The 15,163-nt window shown below is 34.9% G+C and overlaps 1 protein-coding gene across 2 annotated transcripts; it reads left to right on the top strand.

The window, feature by feature from the left end:
• The first annotated feature begins 3,776 nt into the window (after window positions 1–3,776).
• On the top strand, window positions 3,777–11,813 carry LOC121742025 (sister-chromatid cohesion protein 3-like). Of its 2 annotated transcripts, none has more exons than XM_042135037.1 (22): window positions 3,777–4,027; window positions 4,131–4,323; window positions 4,868–4,980; window positions 5,075–5,167; window positions 5,382–5,542; window positions 5,622–5,858; window positions 5,988–6,132; window positions 6,226–6,404; window positions 6,584–6,729; window positions 6,799–6,926; window positions 7,533–7,706; window positions 7,891–8,052; window positions 8,162–8,362; window positions 8,436–8,573; window positions 8,650–8,853; window positions 8,975–9,119; window positions 9,521–9,633; window positions 9,983–10,117; window positions 10,222–10,484; window positions 10,764–10,888; window positions 11,170–11,460; window positions 11,555–11,813. In XM_042135037.1, the coding sequence occupies exons 1-22, from the start codon at window positions 3,983–3,985 to the stop codon at window positions 11,566–11,568; spliced, it is 3,405 nt and encodes a 1,134-aa protein (XP_041990971.1). In that variant the 5' UTR covers window positions 3,777–3,982; the 3' UTR covers window positions 11,569–11,813. The 2 variants fall into 2 exon arrangements, with proteins under 2 accessions (XP_041990971.1, XP_041990972.1); XM_042135038.1 differs by having other exon boundaries at window positions 11,176–11,460.
• The last annotated feature ends 3,350 nt before the right edge of the window (window positions 11,814–15,163 follow it).

Consider the following 15,163-nt stretch of genomic DNA (forward strand, 5'->3'; position numbering starts at 1 on the left):
AATTACTATGAATAGAAGTTAGAGTCAGGACCGCACCATCTAGATTCTAGGTCATATCAGTACTGTTATAGCTTAATTGTTGCATTGAATTCAATAATGAAATACAAGCACCCTCCAGCTCACGCTGCTTTCCTCTCTTATCTAAATAATAAAATACAAATGAAAGTTGATGTATTATTTGAAGCCAAAAATCCACTTTGGTTGCCTCAACAACCAAAAATAACAATTTTGTTTTTTTTTGTCTGGTAACTAGTACTATGTCTTTAATTCATGTGATGTTAAAATACAACATGATTTCCTTATAAAGAACATACACAAATTTTCGATCATTGTTATGGTAAGCAATGTTTAGTAATCTATACACATATAAAGTCATAATTTTGATTTGTTAAATTTTACCGCAAACTTCATATTATCAAACCAAGATCTTGGTTTAAAATACAAGAGCATAAATTTAACATTTGAATGTATTTTATTTGCGTTTGTCTATAAAAATTTATGCAATGGATTGACAAAAAATTAATCAAACATAAATAGGCTAATACTCCACCAAATAACTCATTAATTAGATAAGTATTATACTCCCTCCGTCCCTCATTAGGAGTCTCATTTCTTGACAGCACGAGTTTTAAGAAATGTTAAGAAAAGTGAGTGGAAAAAAGTTAGTGGAAAAGAGGTCCTACTTGTTGACAAACTCATGATTGTATCGGTTTAATTGGTTTGTTGAAGTGGTAAATGCCGAGTTTATCACTCGAACTGTCTTTGTCCAGCCAATTATTCTATCTCTTGGAGTTTTATGTGTTTGTTGAGTGTTCTAGGAAAAATAGATGGAATAGGATGCAAAATCCGGCTGTTGTGTATAGAAGGCAGCGAAGCAGAATAACATACCACTCGGCCGGGTGAATTTTACTCATAATAATTCCACCCGGTCGGGCAGCGTGAAAGAGTTAGTGAGAGGCCGAATTATGACACCCGACCGGGTGAATTTCCAGCTCAAATATTCTACCCGGCTATGTACTTTGATTTGACGCGCCTTTTAGAAGAAATCAAGACTTTTGATGAAAAAATATCAGAAGAAAAATGTTAGGGCTGTCTACGAGATTCATTCTACACCTACAGCCTCCAACACTCACACACACCCCCAAGAACATCTTTGAGAGAGGTAATTGAAGATTGAAGACTTCCAATCGGAAGATTGAAGTTGTCATTCCATAGATTCATTCTCACTGGAGTATCTTAATCTTTTCCCATGTATTTCTTAGAATCTTTTGTTTCAAACATGGTTTTATGAAGAACATGAGTAGCTAAACCCTTTTTGTAGAATTCTTGGTGATGATGCATTAATTTCATAGTTTTTATCCAATTGATTTTTGTTGTTACCTTGCTCTTGTAGTTATTTGATTATTCTTGTGTTTATTCTTTTCAATTGCTTGATCACCACTTGATTGTGTAGGGTTAATTAGATTAATCGGAAAATGAAATAATTAATCTGTAAATAAGAATAAATCACACCTTAATACAATAGAACTCGAGAGAGTTGAGGTTTTGAGTGAGGTCTTTGATCTCATCGAGCTTTTAGGAGTTAGGGGTTTAGGATTAGAAGGGGACTTCAATCCTAGCACCTAATCTACAGGTTTCTCACATCGGGAGGGAGTTTAATCTATATTTGTGGTCGACTTAATAACTCTAGGGACACCAAAAGGTAAGGCAATTTGATTGGATAAGAGCTTGGAATTGTGCATCAGATCCTTAAATTATACTCCCTCCGTCCCGGGCTACTCGCTCATTTCCTTTTCGGCTCGGAGATTAAGGAATTAGTGTATAGGAAAGTCAAAAATGACGGCTGTAGGTGAAATTTTTTTACTAAAAATGGAAAGAGTGCAAGTAACTTGGGACGCCCAAAAAGAAAATAAGTGCGAGTAGTGCGGGACGGAGGGAGTACAATTTTCTCCATATTATCTTATCACTTCGTGTTTACTTGCTTTTTATATGCTTTCAGTAGTGTTAGAACAAACCAAACTTTTTTCCCGATTGTATAGATAGTAGTTAACGTTTGTTCGTGGTAGTTAAGTTGATACAATCTTGTCTCTGTGGGATACAATACTCTTGCTTGCTAATTGCTACACTAGCCCCGTACACTTGCAGGTATCACTTGTGTTAAAATAAGTTGAGTCACTTGTATTATTAGTTTTAAATGAAATGTGAGTGGAATTAGTTAGTGGAAGTTGAGACCCTATTACCATTTATGGTAAAAGTGAACAGGGACTCCTATTCACGAACAGACTAAAATGAAAAAACGAGACTCATATTCGCAGACGGAGGGAGTACTACAATTCATTGCAATATCTATGAATCTCGGTGGCCCTCGGGCCAAGTGGAGCATGCATGGAGTATTATTTTCTCTAGTGCAGCTTAGAGGTACCCAATATTTACGGTTATGTCGGTTAACTGTGGAACCGGCGATTACGGTTCCGAACCGAAACCCTGAGAATTTATCGAACCGAAACCGTCAATTTTAGAACCGTGGCTCGGTTCAGGCTTGAAAATTTCTAAACCAAAACCGTGCCGGGACCGTCGGTTCCGGGCGGTTCCAAACCAGAACCACGAAGAACTATCGAAAAATCATGAAATGAGCTGAAACGACAAAAAATCGCTAAAAACTGGTGGTTCAAAAACGTGAAAAACCATAAAAATCGCCGGTTTGAAACCGACCGGCGGTTTTGGAACTATAAATGTAACCACTAAACACCTTCGCGATTCGGTTCCGATTCGGTAATTTCCAAAATCAGAACCGGCGGTTTCGAACCGTAACCGCCGATTCCGAAACCGTAGGCACCTCTAGTGCAGCTCGGCCATTCTGGTCTTGTATTCTAAGACCTCGCCTGTGAAGTAAATCATTCTACCACAGTCCAACCAATTGGGAGGGAATCAATAGATTCCTTTTTGGGATTGATTCATTCTTTTTGAACCCAACATGCAACTCTATGTTGTGTTGCGTTCTTCAAGTGTGCTTGTTCCCTCCTTTTTTCTTAACTTAGCAAGTCTTTGTGAAATGTTCCATCCGTCTCCAACTAGGAGTCTCGTTTTTTCATTTTAGTCCGTCCACGAATAGAAGTCCTAATTCGTTTTTGCTATAAATGGTAGGGCCACACATTTCAATGACTCATTTCACTCACATTTCATTTAAAATCAATATAAACAAGTGGGACTCATATTCCACTAACTTTTTTTCTATCCATTTTTCTTAATATTTCTTAAAACTCGTGTCTACACGAAGTGAGACGTCCAATGGCGGAGGGAGTAACTACGATGAAAAATTGTACCTTTTCAGTATATAAATCTAGAAATGTGTCAAATAGTCCATCACGTTGTTTTGCCATACTTCAGCTTATAGACTGCAATATGTTTTGTACAGTCAACACCATGTATTTAGATTTTTTAAAAAGTACTAGTACAAACAAAGAGATAAGTGAAATTTGAATAATACTCCCTCTGTCCCCAACTAAGTTGAGACATAACTTTTGAGCACAAAGATTAAGATGAATAAAGTAGAAAAGATAAGGAGAGAGTAAAGTATATAGTATAATAAAATAAGAGTGATTGAATGTTTTGTTTTTTATTAAAAAATGAAATGACTCAACTTAGTTGGGACATCCCAAAGAGGAATACGACTCAGCTTAGTTGGGACGAAATAAGTAATCATTTTCTCATATAAATAGAATTAATCGATAAATCGATAAATATATAAAATAAAAGTTTCACTGTGGAGTAAATAACTCTGGTTTCCCGCTCCACTTCTCCACTTCCAAGTTCCGGCACTACTTTCAACTGGCGGGAAGATTTCGTTGGCTAATCGAAGCGCATCTCTCTTTCTCCTTCCACCCCCTCCTCTCTCTTTCGCCCGCTCTCTCTCTACTCTGGCATACCCTAATCCGTGACATTTGATTATCAGTGAATTAGCTTTACAGATATACAGTTGTTCATGGAAGAGGAGCCAGTTGCGCCGGATACGGCTACTCGTCGTTCGGTTAGTTGATTAAACTATAATTTGCAGATTTGATGGTTCCTTGATGTCGTTCTGAACCCTAATTTTGACTTATGCGTAATTGCTGATGTTTGTGTTCGAGTAGAAAAGGACTAGGGCTGAGGTCAGGCAAGCCGATTTCACTCGCACAGACAGAATTGAAGACGAATTGGAGGATGAGAGGGAAGAATCTTCTGATGAATTTCAACAACCTCGCCCGAAAGCTAAGAGAAATAGACCTAATGAAGGTGCTTCAACTTCGGCCGCAGCCAGTCGTAAAGCCGACATCAGCTTGATCGGTACCGCCACTTTCCTCGTAGTCAGTTAGAGATATTTAAACCACTAAGGTGTTTGGGATTGGTTTATGTAAATATCTATTCAAAATTCCAACCACTGAACTAAATTGTAGGACCTCTTCCAAGGGGTTCGAGCGTTTGATCTTGTGCATAAAAAATTTAATTATAGGACTTCGTATCTTAATTACAAGCGAATATGTCACTTTTTTCTCCTATTGCAGCTCCAGTATAAGTTGTGGCTGAGATAATATCAAGATTTGATATTCTTAGACCGAGTGTACTTTATTGTATGCTCAGCTAATCGTTTTTTTATTGTCTTGTGCTCCGTTTTTCCCTCTTGGGGTTAACTGGTATTGGCTGTATTGGGTTGCCTCAAGAATGAAATTACGCGTGCTGTATGTTTCAGGCTAATTTTGCAGACTTTAGTTCTCTTACCCTCTAGTATATACAGTCTGGAGAGGAAGGGACTGAGCCGTTTTCTACTTTTTTTTATCTTATTGCATTTATTATATCATGTGTAGACAAATGCAGCTTTCTTGTTCTTCAGATGTTATCAAAGGTGATGGGAAGGAGATTCCAGAGGTAGTCAAAAGATGGGTTGAACATTATGAGAGGAACCAAAAGTCCGCAATGGCTGAACTCTTAACTATGCTATTTGAGGTTTATTATATGCTGTGCCCCTATCACTCTTTCTATGACCAGATTTCATATTTCATCAGTTTGCTCTACTACTTAAATGCACTGTCTCATGCAGGCTTGTGGAGCAAAACATAGTATCCTAGAAGAGAATATTGAAGAGACTGATGTTGACGATGTGGTTGTTGCTCTTGTTAACATGGCGAAAAGGGTATCTTTTGCTTATACCGAATCAGATGAATTATATATGTGTCTTTTTAATGTAACACATTTCTTTGGTTCTTAAAAGTGTTTATACATGTTTTAGAATATTTTGTTTTTTAGCACGAGGATATTTTTTGGTCACAACAGACGAGTGTTCTGTGGACAATACTATCAATAAAAAGATTGAAACTCAAAAAAATTTCTTGACAATTATGGCTTAGGGGGAAATTGAGGACTATCAGAGTTCCAAAAGGGGCTTCAAGAATTTCAAAGAAAATCTTGTATATTTCTGGGACAATTTGGTCAGCGAATGTCAGAATGGGCCACTGTTTGATCAGTCATTATTTGACAGATGTTTGGACTACATCATTGCTTTGTCATGGTAAGTACATGAAATCAAGTTACCATGAATATTAAATAGAACGAAGTAGCTTTGTTAAGCTTGTGGTTTTCTTTGGCAGTACTCCTCCTAGAAGTTATCGTCAGATTGCATCTTTGATGGGACTTCAATTTGTCACATCCTTTGTCAATGTAGCTAAAATCCTTGGTCCGCAGAGGGAAACCACTCAGAGACAGTTAGATGCTGAAAAGAAGAAGAATATTGAAGGACCTCGAGTGGAGTCGCTCACTAAAAGGTTATCAATGACACATGAGAAGATAACTACGCTGGAAGAGATGATGAGGAAAATCTTTACTGGGTATGTTATCTATTTGCTGAAGTTTTGTTCAGTAACTGTGATGAGATTTTGTTATTTAGTTTTCACGCCCTCTAAGGGACTTATATCCTTTCAATGCTGTAAGTTCATCTTGAATATTTTTTTGTAAAGGTTATTCGTGCATCGCTACCGAGACATTGATCCAGATATTCGAATGTCGTGCATCGAGTCACTTGGCGTGTGGGTACTGTCATATCCCTCATTTTTCTTGCAGGATTTATATTTAAAGTATCTTGGATGGACATTGAATGACAAAGTAAGTTACATTTTGTTAAATCATTGTTCAGTGTCCGAGGCTTTATTTTCTTCCAAATGCTGAACATTTTCTTATCTTCCATCTGGTTTGAAGAGTTCTGGTGTTAGAAAGATTTCTGTCCTGGCATTGCAAAATCTTTATGAGGTGGATGCCAATGTGCCATCTCTGAATCTTTTCACTCAGAGATTCTACAGAAGGATGCTTGAGCTGGCTGATGATATTGACATTTCTGTTTCAGTATGTGCAATAGGCCTCGTAAAACAGTTGTTAAGGTACAGCAATTTGCGATTATATGTGTACGCGTGTGTTTATTTTCTTTTCTTTTCTTTTGTGTGTGTGTGGGGGGGGGGGGGGGGGGGTTGAGCAGGGGGAGCTTCCCGAGTAAGTAGACATAATGCATGGTTATCATACATAAAACTTTTCCTGATTAGGGGTGTTGGGTATGTTGCAGACATGAACTTGTGCCTGATGAAGAACTAGGCTCTTTCTACGACTTATTAATTGATGACCCACCTGAAGTCCGACGTGCCATTGGAGCACTAGTACATGATCATTTGATTGCTCAGAAATTTAACAATTCACAATCTCACTCAACAGGTACCATTTCCAGATGCATATATGTTTTAATTCTTTGATTTGCCTGATTACCTATTTTGTTTCTTTCAGGCAGTGATAGTGATTCTCCAGAGGTCCACATTAATAGAATGCTGAAGATACTCAAAGAATTCTCAGCTGATCCCATTCTGAGTTCATATGTCATTGATGATATCTGGGATTACATGGGGGCCATGAAAGTACGTCACTGCTAATGATAGCATGTGTATGTGTGTTATAAATTCAATTAAAACATTAAGAGAACAGTAGTTGGAAACATAAAAATGATAGTAGTATATATTATGGTTTCTATGATGTTACTTTGGCGTGCTGGAATGTATATTTCTCTCCCCTTCCTCATTCTGTTACTTCGTTGACAAAGAAATAAGGAATCTAAAGAACGAGGCCCCGTCTAATGTCAACTACATTATTAATTCACCTAGGGTTTAGAAGCACAACAGATTCGTGAATCATCAAAATAAAGTGAGTTTAGTGATTCTTTCTAGGTTCTGAAGGCAGTGATATTATATATTTATATTTTGTACTATCTCATTGTTGATGTCCTCACTTCTTGCATTACCTCTTTTGGCTTGTTCTCCTTTTTTCTTTTCACGTTCTTTCGTTCCTGGAAGTATGCCTGATCTAGTATTGCCTTATGGCCCTTATCCGAATCATCTTCCGGCTGTTCCAAATTCTGTGGCTGGAATAAAGTTGTTTAAATAAGTTCAATGGAATCAGATGGATTTGCGTTCATACTGGTATGTGTTGATAAATTGGCTGCCTCATGAAGGAGTGAATCCTTGCAGGATTGGAAGTGCATCATTCGTATGCTTCTGGCAGATAATCCATCAGCCGAGCTTGATGATGTAGATGCTACAAATATGATTCGGCTCTTCTTCTCATCAGTTAGGAAAGCTGTTGGAGAGAGGATTGTTCCTGCTACTGACAATAGAAACCCACATCATACCAAAGCTCAGAAGGTTATACAATAACAGTTTTCTCATATTCTGTCAAATATTCTATTAGAGTTCCAATTCTATTTTTTTCTTAATATACTGCAGCGGTTTATTGGATTTCCTCAATCACAGTTATCAACATATTATCCCGTACAATGTATTATCACTAACAATAACCAATTGCCTGTTTTTGCTTTACGGTTACCAGGAAATGTTTGAAAACAGTAAGCGCGATATAACAGTTGCCATGATGAAGACCTATCCCCAGCTCTTGCGCAAATTTATGCCTGACAAGGACAAAGTAGCTCCTTTAGTAGGAATTATTCCCCACATGAATCTTGAGCTTTATTCTCTTAAGAGACAGGAACAGGTGAATATCTTAAATTGCTTTACTAAGTTTCATCTGTGTAGTGTTACAAGGCATGCTACTCTCTTAACGCAACAGTGATGCGATATATGTCGTGTTCTGTCTTTTGCAGAACTTCAGGGCTGTTCTTAAACTTATAAGAGAGGCCTTTTTCAAGCACGGGGAGAAAGATAATTTGAGAGCATGTGTGAAGGCAATTAAGTTCTGTTCCTCTGAGAGTCAAGGGGAATTGCAAGACTTTGCCCAAAATCAGATCAAGGATCTTGAAGATGATTTGGTTGCCAAATTAAAATCGGCTATGAAAGATGTTATGGTGGAAATCTAACAAAGCTAATATTTTCTGTATTGCATGTTGATCTGGGGATTGACTTGCTTCTTATGTGCAGAATGGAGGGGATGAATACTCCTTGCTTGTAAATCTGAAAAGGTTGCATGAACTCCAGTTGTTGCACAAAGTTCCTCTAGACAGCTTGTATCAAGACCTTGTGCATATTCTTAAGAGTTTCAGGAACATAGATGACGAGGTCTGCAAATTAAATGTCTTCATTGCATGATCATTTTCTTCTATAATGCTTCTTGACATCGGGTTTTGTTACACAGGTTGTTTCTTTCTTGTTTCTGAATATGTTCGTTCATATCTCTTGGTGCCTGCACTCCATTCTATCAAGTGAAACAGTTTCAGAGACATCTTTATCTTCTCTATTAGGGAAGCGTGATGCCTTGTTGGAGGAACTTGATTACTTTTTACGTAACTCTTTTCAACTTCATAGTGAAAGTAGGTCCAAAACTCAGCTGGCATATTGGGTCAGTACTCATCCTACGATTTCTAAACATATTTTCCCTGCCTTCTTTGCCCCTTACTTTTTTTGGTGTTTTAAAGAATTTTAGAATTATTTTGTTTGACACTGCCATATACTTTTTGTAGGTCTGTGGTATTCTGGCAGATACCTGGTGTTTGTTTAAAAGGGCAAAATTTTCTATGACAAAGCTGGAAATATTAGGGTACACTCCAGATGTAACAGTTATTGAAAAGTATTGGAGGATGTGCGAGCAACTGCTTGATGTTTCAGGTAGTCACCTGTATCTCTTCTAACTGGTACAGTTTCATAGATGTATTTATTCTGTAACTTGTTTTTCAGCTGTGTGAATATTTATGCATGTGCTCATAAGTTTCATAGCATTCCAACTAAGTGATTTGGTTTACCCTGATGGCTGTGGTGAAGTCCCACCATTCTGAATCTGTCCCTTATTAGATTTTTGTATTTCTTTTGGTTTCGTAAAATCATATATATTGCTGGTCCTGCCTTCCTGCTTGCTTTTGATGTACTTTGACTAATGAATTCAATCCCTAAAGTACTTGTCAAACAGTTTGACGGGAGCATGTTTGTTTTCTCTTATAATATAATATGTGATGTAATGTATTCTTTTTTTTCTTTTTTGAATTTTTATTTTAATCTATTTTTCGCTGCAGATGATGCAGAAGATGAAGAAGATGAAGAAAACAGAGAATATACTGAGGATACTAATGCAGACACAGTTATGTTTGCTCTGGCCAAATTAGTGGCTACTGATACAGTTGCTAAGGTATCTCAACCTTTTGTTTTCTTTCTAGATATTGATATAATTTCTTTATTTCAATCCATATGCTGGTTCTTATGTACTGGGCACTGGCTATATTTTTTGCTTATACTCCCCCGTCCATGGAAAATATTCTCATTTACCCATTTTGGTCCATCCACCAAAATTAGTCCAATTTCTATTTATGGAAACTTTCTCACCACTTTTTCTCTTTCTCTCTCCTACTTTACCAATTGCGCATTAAAAACATGAGACCATTTTTTGTGGATGGAGGAAAGATAAAGCTATTTTAAACTATAAAAGTGTCACGACTTGTTTGTGCATAGATGATATATTTATTGTGTTCTGAATGCAGGAACATCTTGCCCCAGAGGTCATCTCTCATCTGGGGAAGTATGGTGCTAGTGTCACTGAGATAGTTAAGCATCTAATTACTCTCTTAAAGAAAAAGGGAGACATCTCAAATATTCTTCTAGAAGCCTTGAAAAGGGTATGGCTACAAATTACCCACTTATTTATGGTCTTTATTTTTTTAAAGCTTCAATGTCTTCATTTTTTCTATTTCCTTTACAATATTTTTTATGGTTTGACTAGGCATACCAAAGGTATCTGGCGGCGATTTCCTCTGGTGATGATGAAACATCAAGCAAGCAATTTCAGGAGTGTAAAACTCTTGCTGCTCGTCTGTCTGGGCCGTATGTTGGTGCTGCTCGAAACAAGTATAAAGCTGAAATTTTGAATGTAGTCAGAGAAGGAATCAGTTTTGCATTTTCAGAAGCACCAAAGCAGCTGTTGTTTCTCGATGGTGCAATGCTGCCTTTTGTATCCAAACTTCCTCCGCCTGACATACTTGACATGTAAGAGCATGTACTTCCAATTTTACTGACATTAAAAAGGCACAAAAGAGACTAATCACATAAGAGCACTTATTAATTAATTATGTTTTTCAGTTTTTCTTTTGGTTGAAAGTATCAGTTTATAAATGGATTAATATGTTGTTGATTGATTATTTAATTCATTTATATACATTGGAATCTGTGTTTTACCTCTGAGTCAAATGGTCTGATTCTTTTCTGATAGCATGTTTCTATTGCTCTCGACAAATAAATTTACACATTTACATGTTGTCTGACTAGTATGAAAGGAGTTGAGAGAAGAACTGAAAATGTGAAGACAGATGAAGATCCAAGTGGTTGGCGTGCTTATTACACATTTCTTGACACCCTTCGGGAGAAATATCTGAAAAATGAAGCGGCCAAAGGTACTGCTTTAGATTTTTGTCTGTCATTAACATTCCTTTTTTTTTTGGGGGGGGGGTCTCTGTGGAATGCTCGAGTTTGAGAACATATATGCAAGTCAAGTCACAGCTTCTTTTGCCTTAAAAGCATAATGTCTGATACAACTTCTTGCTCTCTATTTATGTAAATCCATCTATTGATAACATTTAGTTTAACTAACTACTAATATAATGGTATCAGAATTTTGTGGTATTTAACCTTGGGGTAATACTTCACTAATTACCAAAACCTGATGTGAATAAAGTTGCAGATGGTAAAGAAGGCACAACTGTGAGACGACGTGGTCGTCCACGCAAGCAGCAGACTCTACAAGGAAAAAGACTTTTTGATGATCAAAGTTCAAGTGAAGATGAAGATCCGATTAGTGGGTCTGATCAGGATGTAGATGCTGAAGACAAGGAAGAAGAGGATGAACTACTGATACATTCACTTAGAGCATCATCCAAGCTAAGATCATTAAGGGTTTCTAAGAGCCAGACAAGAACAGTAGACAGTAGCCTTGCAGCAGAGGACTTGGCGACCCCAAAAACTTCAGGTACATATTGTTTTATGCCTCTGCCGCTTGAGGACTAGAATAAGGCCTTTTATGTTTCATTTCACTGATATAAAATTACATTTTCTTGATGTAGGGGCATCCAGTTAGGAAAACATCGCACTGAAATTAAGCAATTTCTGGATACTAAAGAGTAGGAACCTCTCTCATATGATACTTGGGACATGCCTCTGCGTCGTGTCATGTTAAGTTATGAAGCTACTGTTTTTATGTGTATTTTTGTTGGTCCCACTTTTGCTCATAGATTCCAAAAGATGATTCTGCAGGTGTACAAATTTGCTACAGGAAATTCATGTTCTATTTTCGTACTATGAATCTATGATACTGTTAGGAAACTTTGCTGCTGGTTGATCTTTTTCACTACCTCGTATTTATTTACTCTTACTATAGTTGATCATTCTTTTATGCCTTTCTTGGTACGATGACATGTGATGACTGACGAGGATGGAATGAAATGAAATGAAGGTAGGAATGATATGACAATTTATTTGCATTTCCTTTGCATTTTCATTTTGTTTTCTCGTTCATTTTATTGTACCAAGCAAATGGATTGAATGGAAGTAGGAATCACATTCCATCATACCAAGAAGGGTTTTATTTAGATTTCCTATTCTGTTTTCTGAGATCTAGCCATGTAGTAATAAAATTAGGAAACTGAAACTAGGTACTCCATATAGCATCTTACTCGAGGCCTATTGAAATCTTCGTCGAATATTATTTGTTTACCTATCTACTCGTTTTCATGTTGGTCAATTGCAATTACTTTCTTGTTTTGTGTTCGACTATTTGCGTGCACACTTTTGTTTGTTGTTAAATACATATTCAAAACAAATTAAATTCTCGTTTTGGCACTAATATAGTATAACAAAAACTGAAGTAACATTATGGGTACAGTGTTCTAAAAACATTGCTCTCTTCGTCCCACAAGAGTATGCATTTTTAGTTGATCACGGGTTATTATGCACAATAAGTAAAATAAGAGTAAAATATAAAGAAAAAGTAAATAAAGTATTCTTAGTAGATAATGAGTTTCATCTCATTGCAAAAAAAACAAGATTTAAAAATTAGAAAATGCATATTTTTATGAAATTGACTAAAAAGGAAATAGTGCGTACTTTCGTGGAATAGAGGTGTATCAAAATAAGAGTATTTTTTTTCACAAGTACTACTTTTATTTAGTATTCGTTCTTTTCCGTACATACTGGTTTTATAGATGCTTTTTTTTTAACATATGTTTATAGTCTTATACAGATAAATTCTTCTGCTACATCATTATCGAAATATTCGAAACTTATATATTTGAAGCAATAAACCATCATTATTTTTGCTCACAATATAAATATATAGTACTGTATATTATTTTTATTTCATACTGTATTACTCTGTATCTATTTATGGTTTGATTAATGGTGGGCTCTATTGTCATAATTATATTTTGAACAAAACTCATACACACATATGGTTTATTTCTCTTAATTTTCATGTTTATAATACATTTACAAAATAATTTAGTTTGTTTTTTGCATTTTATAGAATTGCTTTTTCAACCGAGTGACATCGTGGTTTGGAAAATATATTGTGGCGATTTATTTTGTAATCATTTGCGATTCTTCTTCACAGTTGTTGGCCTTTTAATAATTTCAACGATTGAATCGATTAGTACAGATATAATATTGTTCAATAACAATATACTCTATCTTCAAAAAAAAATTGAATGGATTGTCGTTGTCCAATATTGACTCGGCGTATAGATTTATATTCTTAACCCGAAACCAAATTTGATCTTCATGGATCAAATTATTTTTAAAGTTATTGAAAAATATTTTTTTAAGGTGATGAATATGAAGAAAGAAGTGTGAATTTGAAATGATAAAGAAAAATTTTGAAAGTAGATGAATGAATGTGAAACAAAGCGATGACAATTATTAGTAAATGTAAGAAAAACTACAATCGGAAAATAGGTACACCTCCGTTCACATCTTATTTTTTAAAATAAAAAGTTTTTTTATTTTTATTTTATCCATTTTTTCTCATTTTTTACTTACCCACTTTTTCTCGTTCTCTCTTTTAATTTACCAATTTTGGTATTAAAACTCATGCGGTCCATAAATCAGATTTTTTTTATGGACAGAGGAGTATGAGAGTGTTATATTACTAACTCAATACTTAATTGCTAACTACAATTAAATAATAGCCATTAGATATTCAAATAAAGGGCCTAGATCATCAGCCCCGGAATGTCAATAAAAAAACGTGAATAAGAGTATTAATGTCAATTTACGACAAATTAGTTATAACTAACTTTTGAAAAAATCTCATAACTTTAAAACGCATATAACTTTCTCGATTTAAATTATGTTTTCGCACAACATATATCAAATTAAAGATAATTTTATAAGGATTCTAACGAGATCTCACTTGCATATGTTCCGATGTCAAAATTTGAAAAAAAAAAAAACCCGAAAATTTTCAATTTTTTTGTATAGCAACAAATGTCAACATAGTATATAAAATATGTCAATATAAGCAATGTGTTAACATTCTCAAAGCAGATATTTTCGAAACACTATATTGACATTTTCATCCAAAATCCTAATTTGGTAGTTTTTTTATTTTTTTCTATTTAATTAATAAAAATAAAAATTACACGTGACAAATTTTAGACCACAAGATTTCTAAAATCTTATGGTCTTAAATTAGCTGTAGTTAGCAATTAAATGATGAGTTCTCCTATTTAATATACTATACAAATTTAGATAATTTATTTTCTATCAAACAACAATGAAAAAAAATCTTATCTGCGCATATCTTGACATGAAACCCACATTTCTTATCTTGTTCCCATCTTTCTTATCAAACGGGTTCAACTATCCACTATAGTACACGCCAGAATGGAGGCGTGTGGCTAACGCGCGCTCGTCCTTGTGGGCTCCACCGCAATAGGTGGGGGTGATTACACGTTTCATACAAAATGTATTACCTTTGTTTCAATTTAGTACAAAAAGTATTAAGTTTACCTATTTCATACAAAAAGTTATATTAGTGTTTTAAATTAATACATTCCGTTAAATATTTTAAACGCCGTTAGTTAGTTTATAATTTGTCCAACTTATTATCATAATAAAAGAATAATTAAAGATTTAATATAATTAATCACTTTAAAAAAATAACAGTCAATGTCAATTCTTCCACCAATTGATCGTGGTTTAAAAAGATTCTATTTTTCAATATACTATATTTTTTTATTGTATTCTTTATATAACACAATATCAAATAATTCCATATTTCATCTTTACAAAATGATTAATTTGAGCTTCAAACAGTCAATAAATCAATATTTAACTTTTACAAAAAAGATTCAATATCTTTTTAGTTGTATTCTCCATTGTTACATTAGAAACCTTCGATAATAAAATCCAATTCGCTAATTTGATGGCGAAGAGTGATGATTTTTTTTCTGAGTGTTTTTCATTTTTGTGAATAATAAAGATAATTGTGTTTGAAATAATTAATGGAAAGTTTTAATTTAAAATTTTTTGTACAAATTTGAAACATTGATGAAACTTTTTATATGTATGATGTAATTGGAAGTAACGGTGTTAGTAGGGACTTAACGGAATGTATTAGTTTGGAACACTAAATAAATTTGTTGTATAAAATATATAAATTTAATACTTTTTGTAGT

Source organism: Salvia splendens, chromosome 7 (genome assembly GCF_004379255.2).
Source record: "Salvia splendens isolate huo1 chromosome 7, SspV2, whole genome shotgun sequence".
Taxonomy (NCBI): domain Eukaryota; kingdom Viridiplantae; phylum Streptophyta; class Magnoliopsida; order Lamiales; family Lamiaceae; genus Salvia; species Salvia splendens.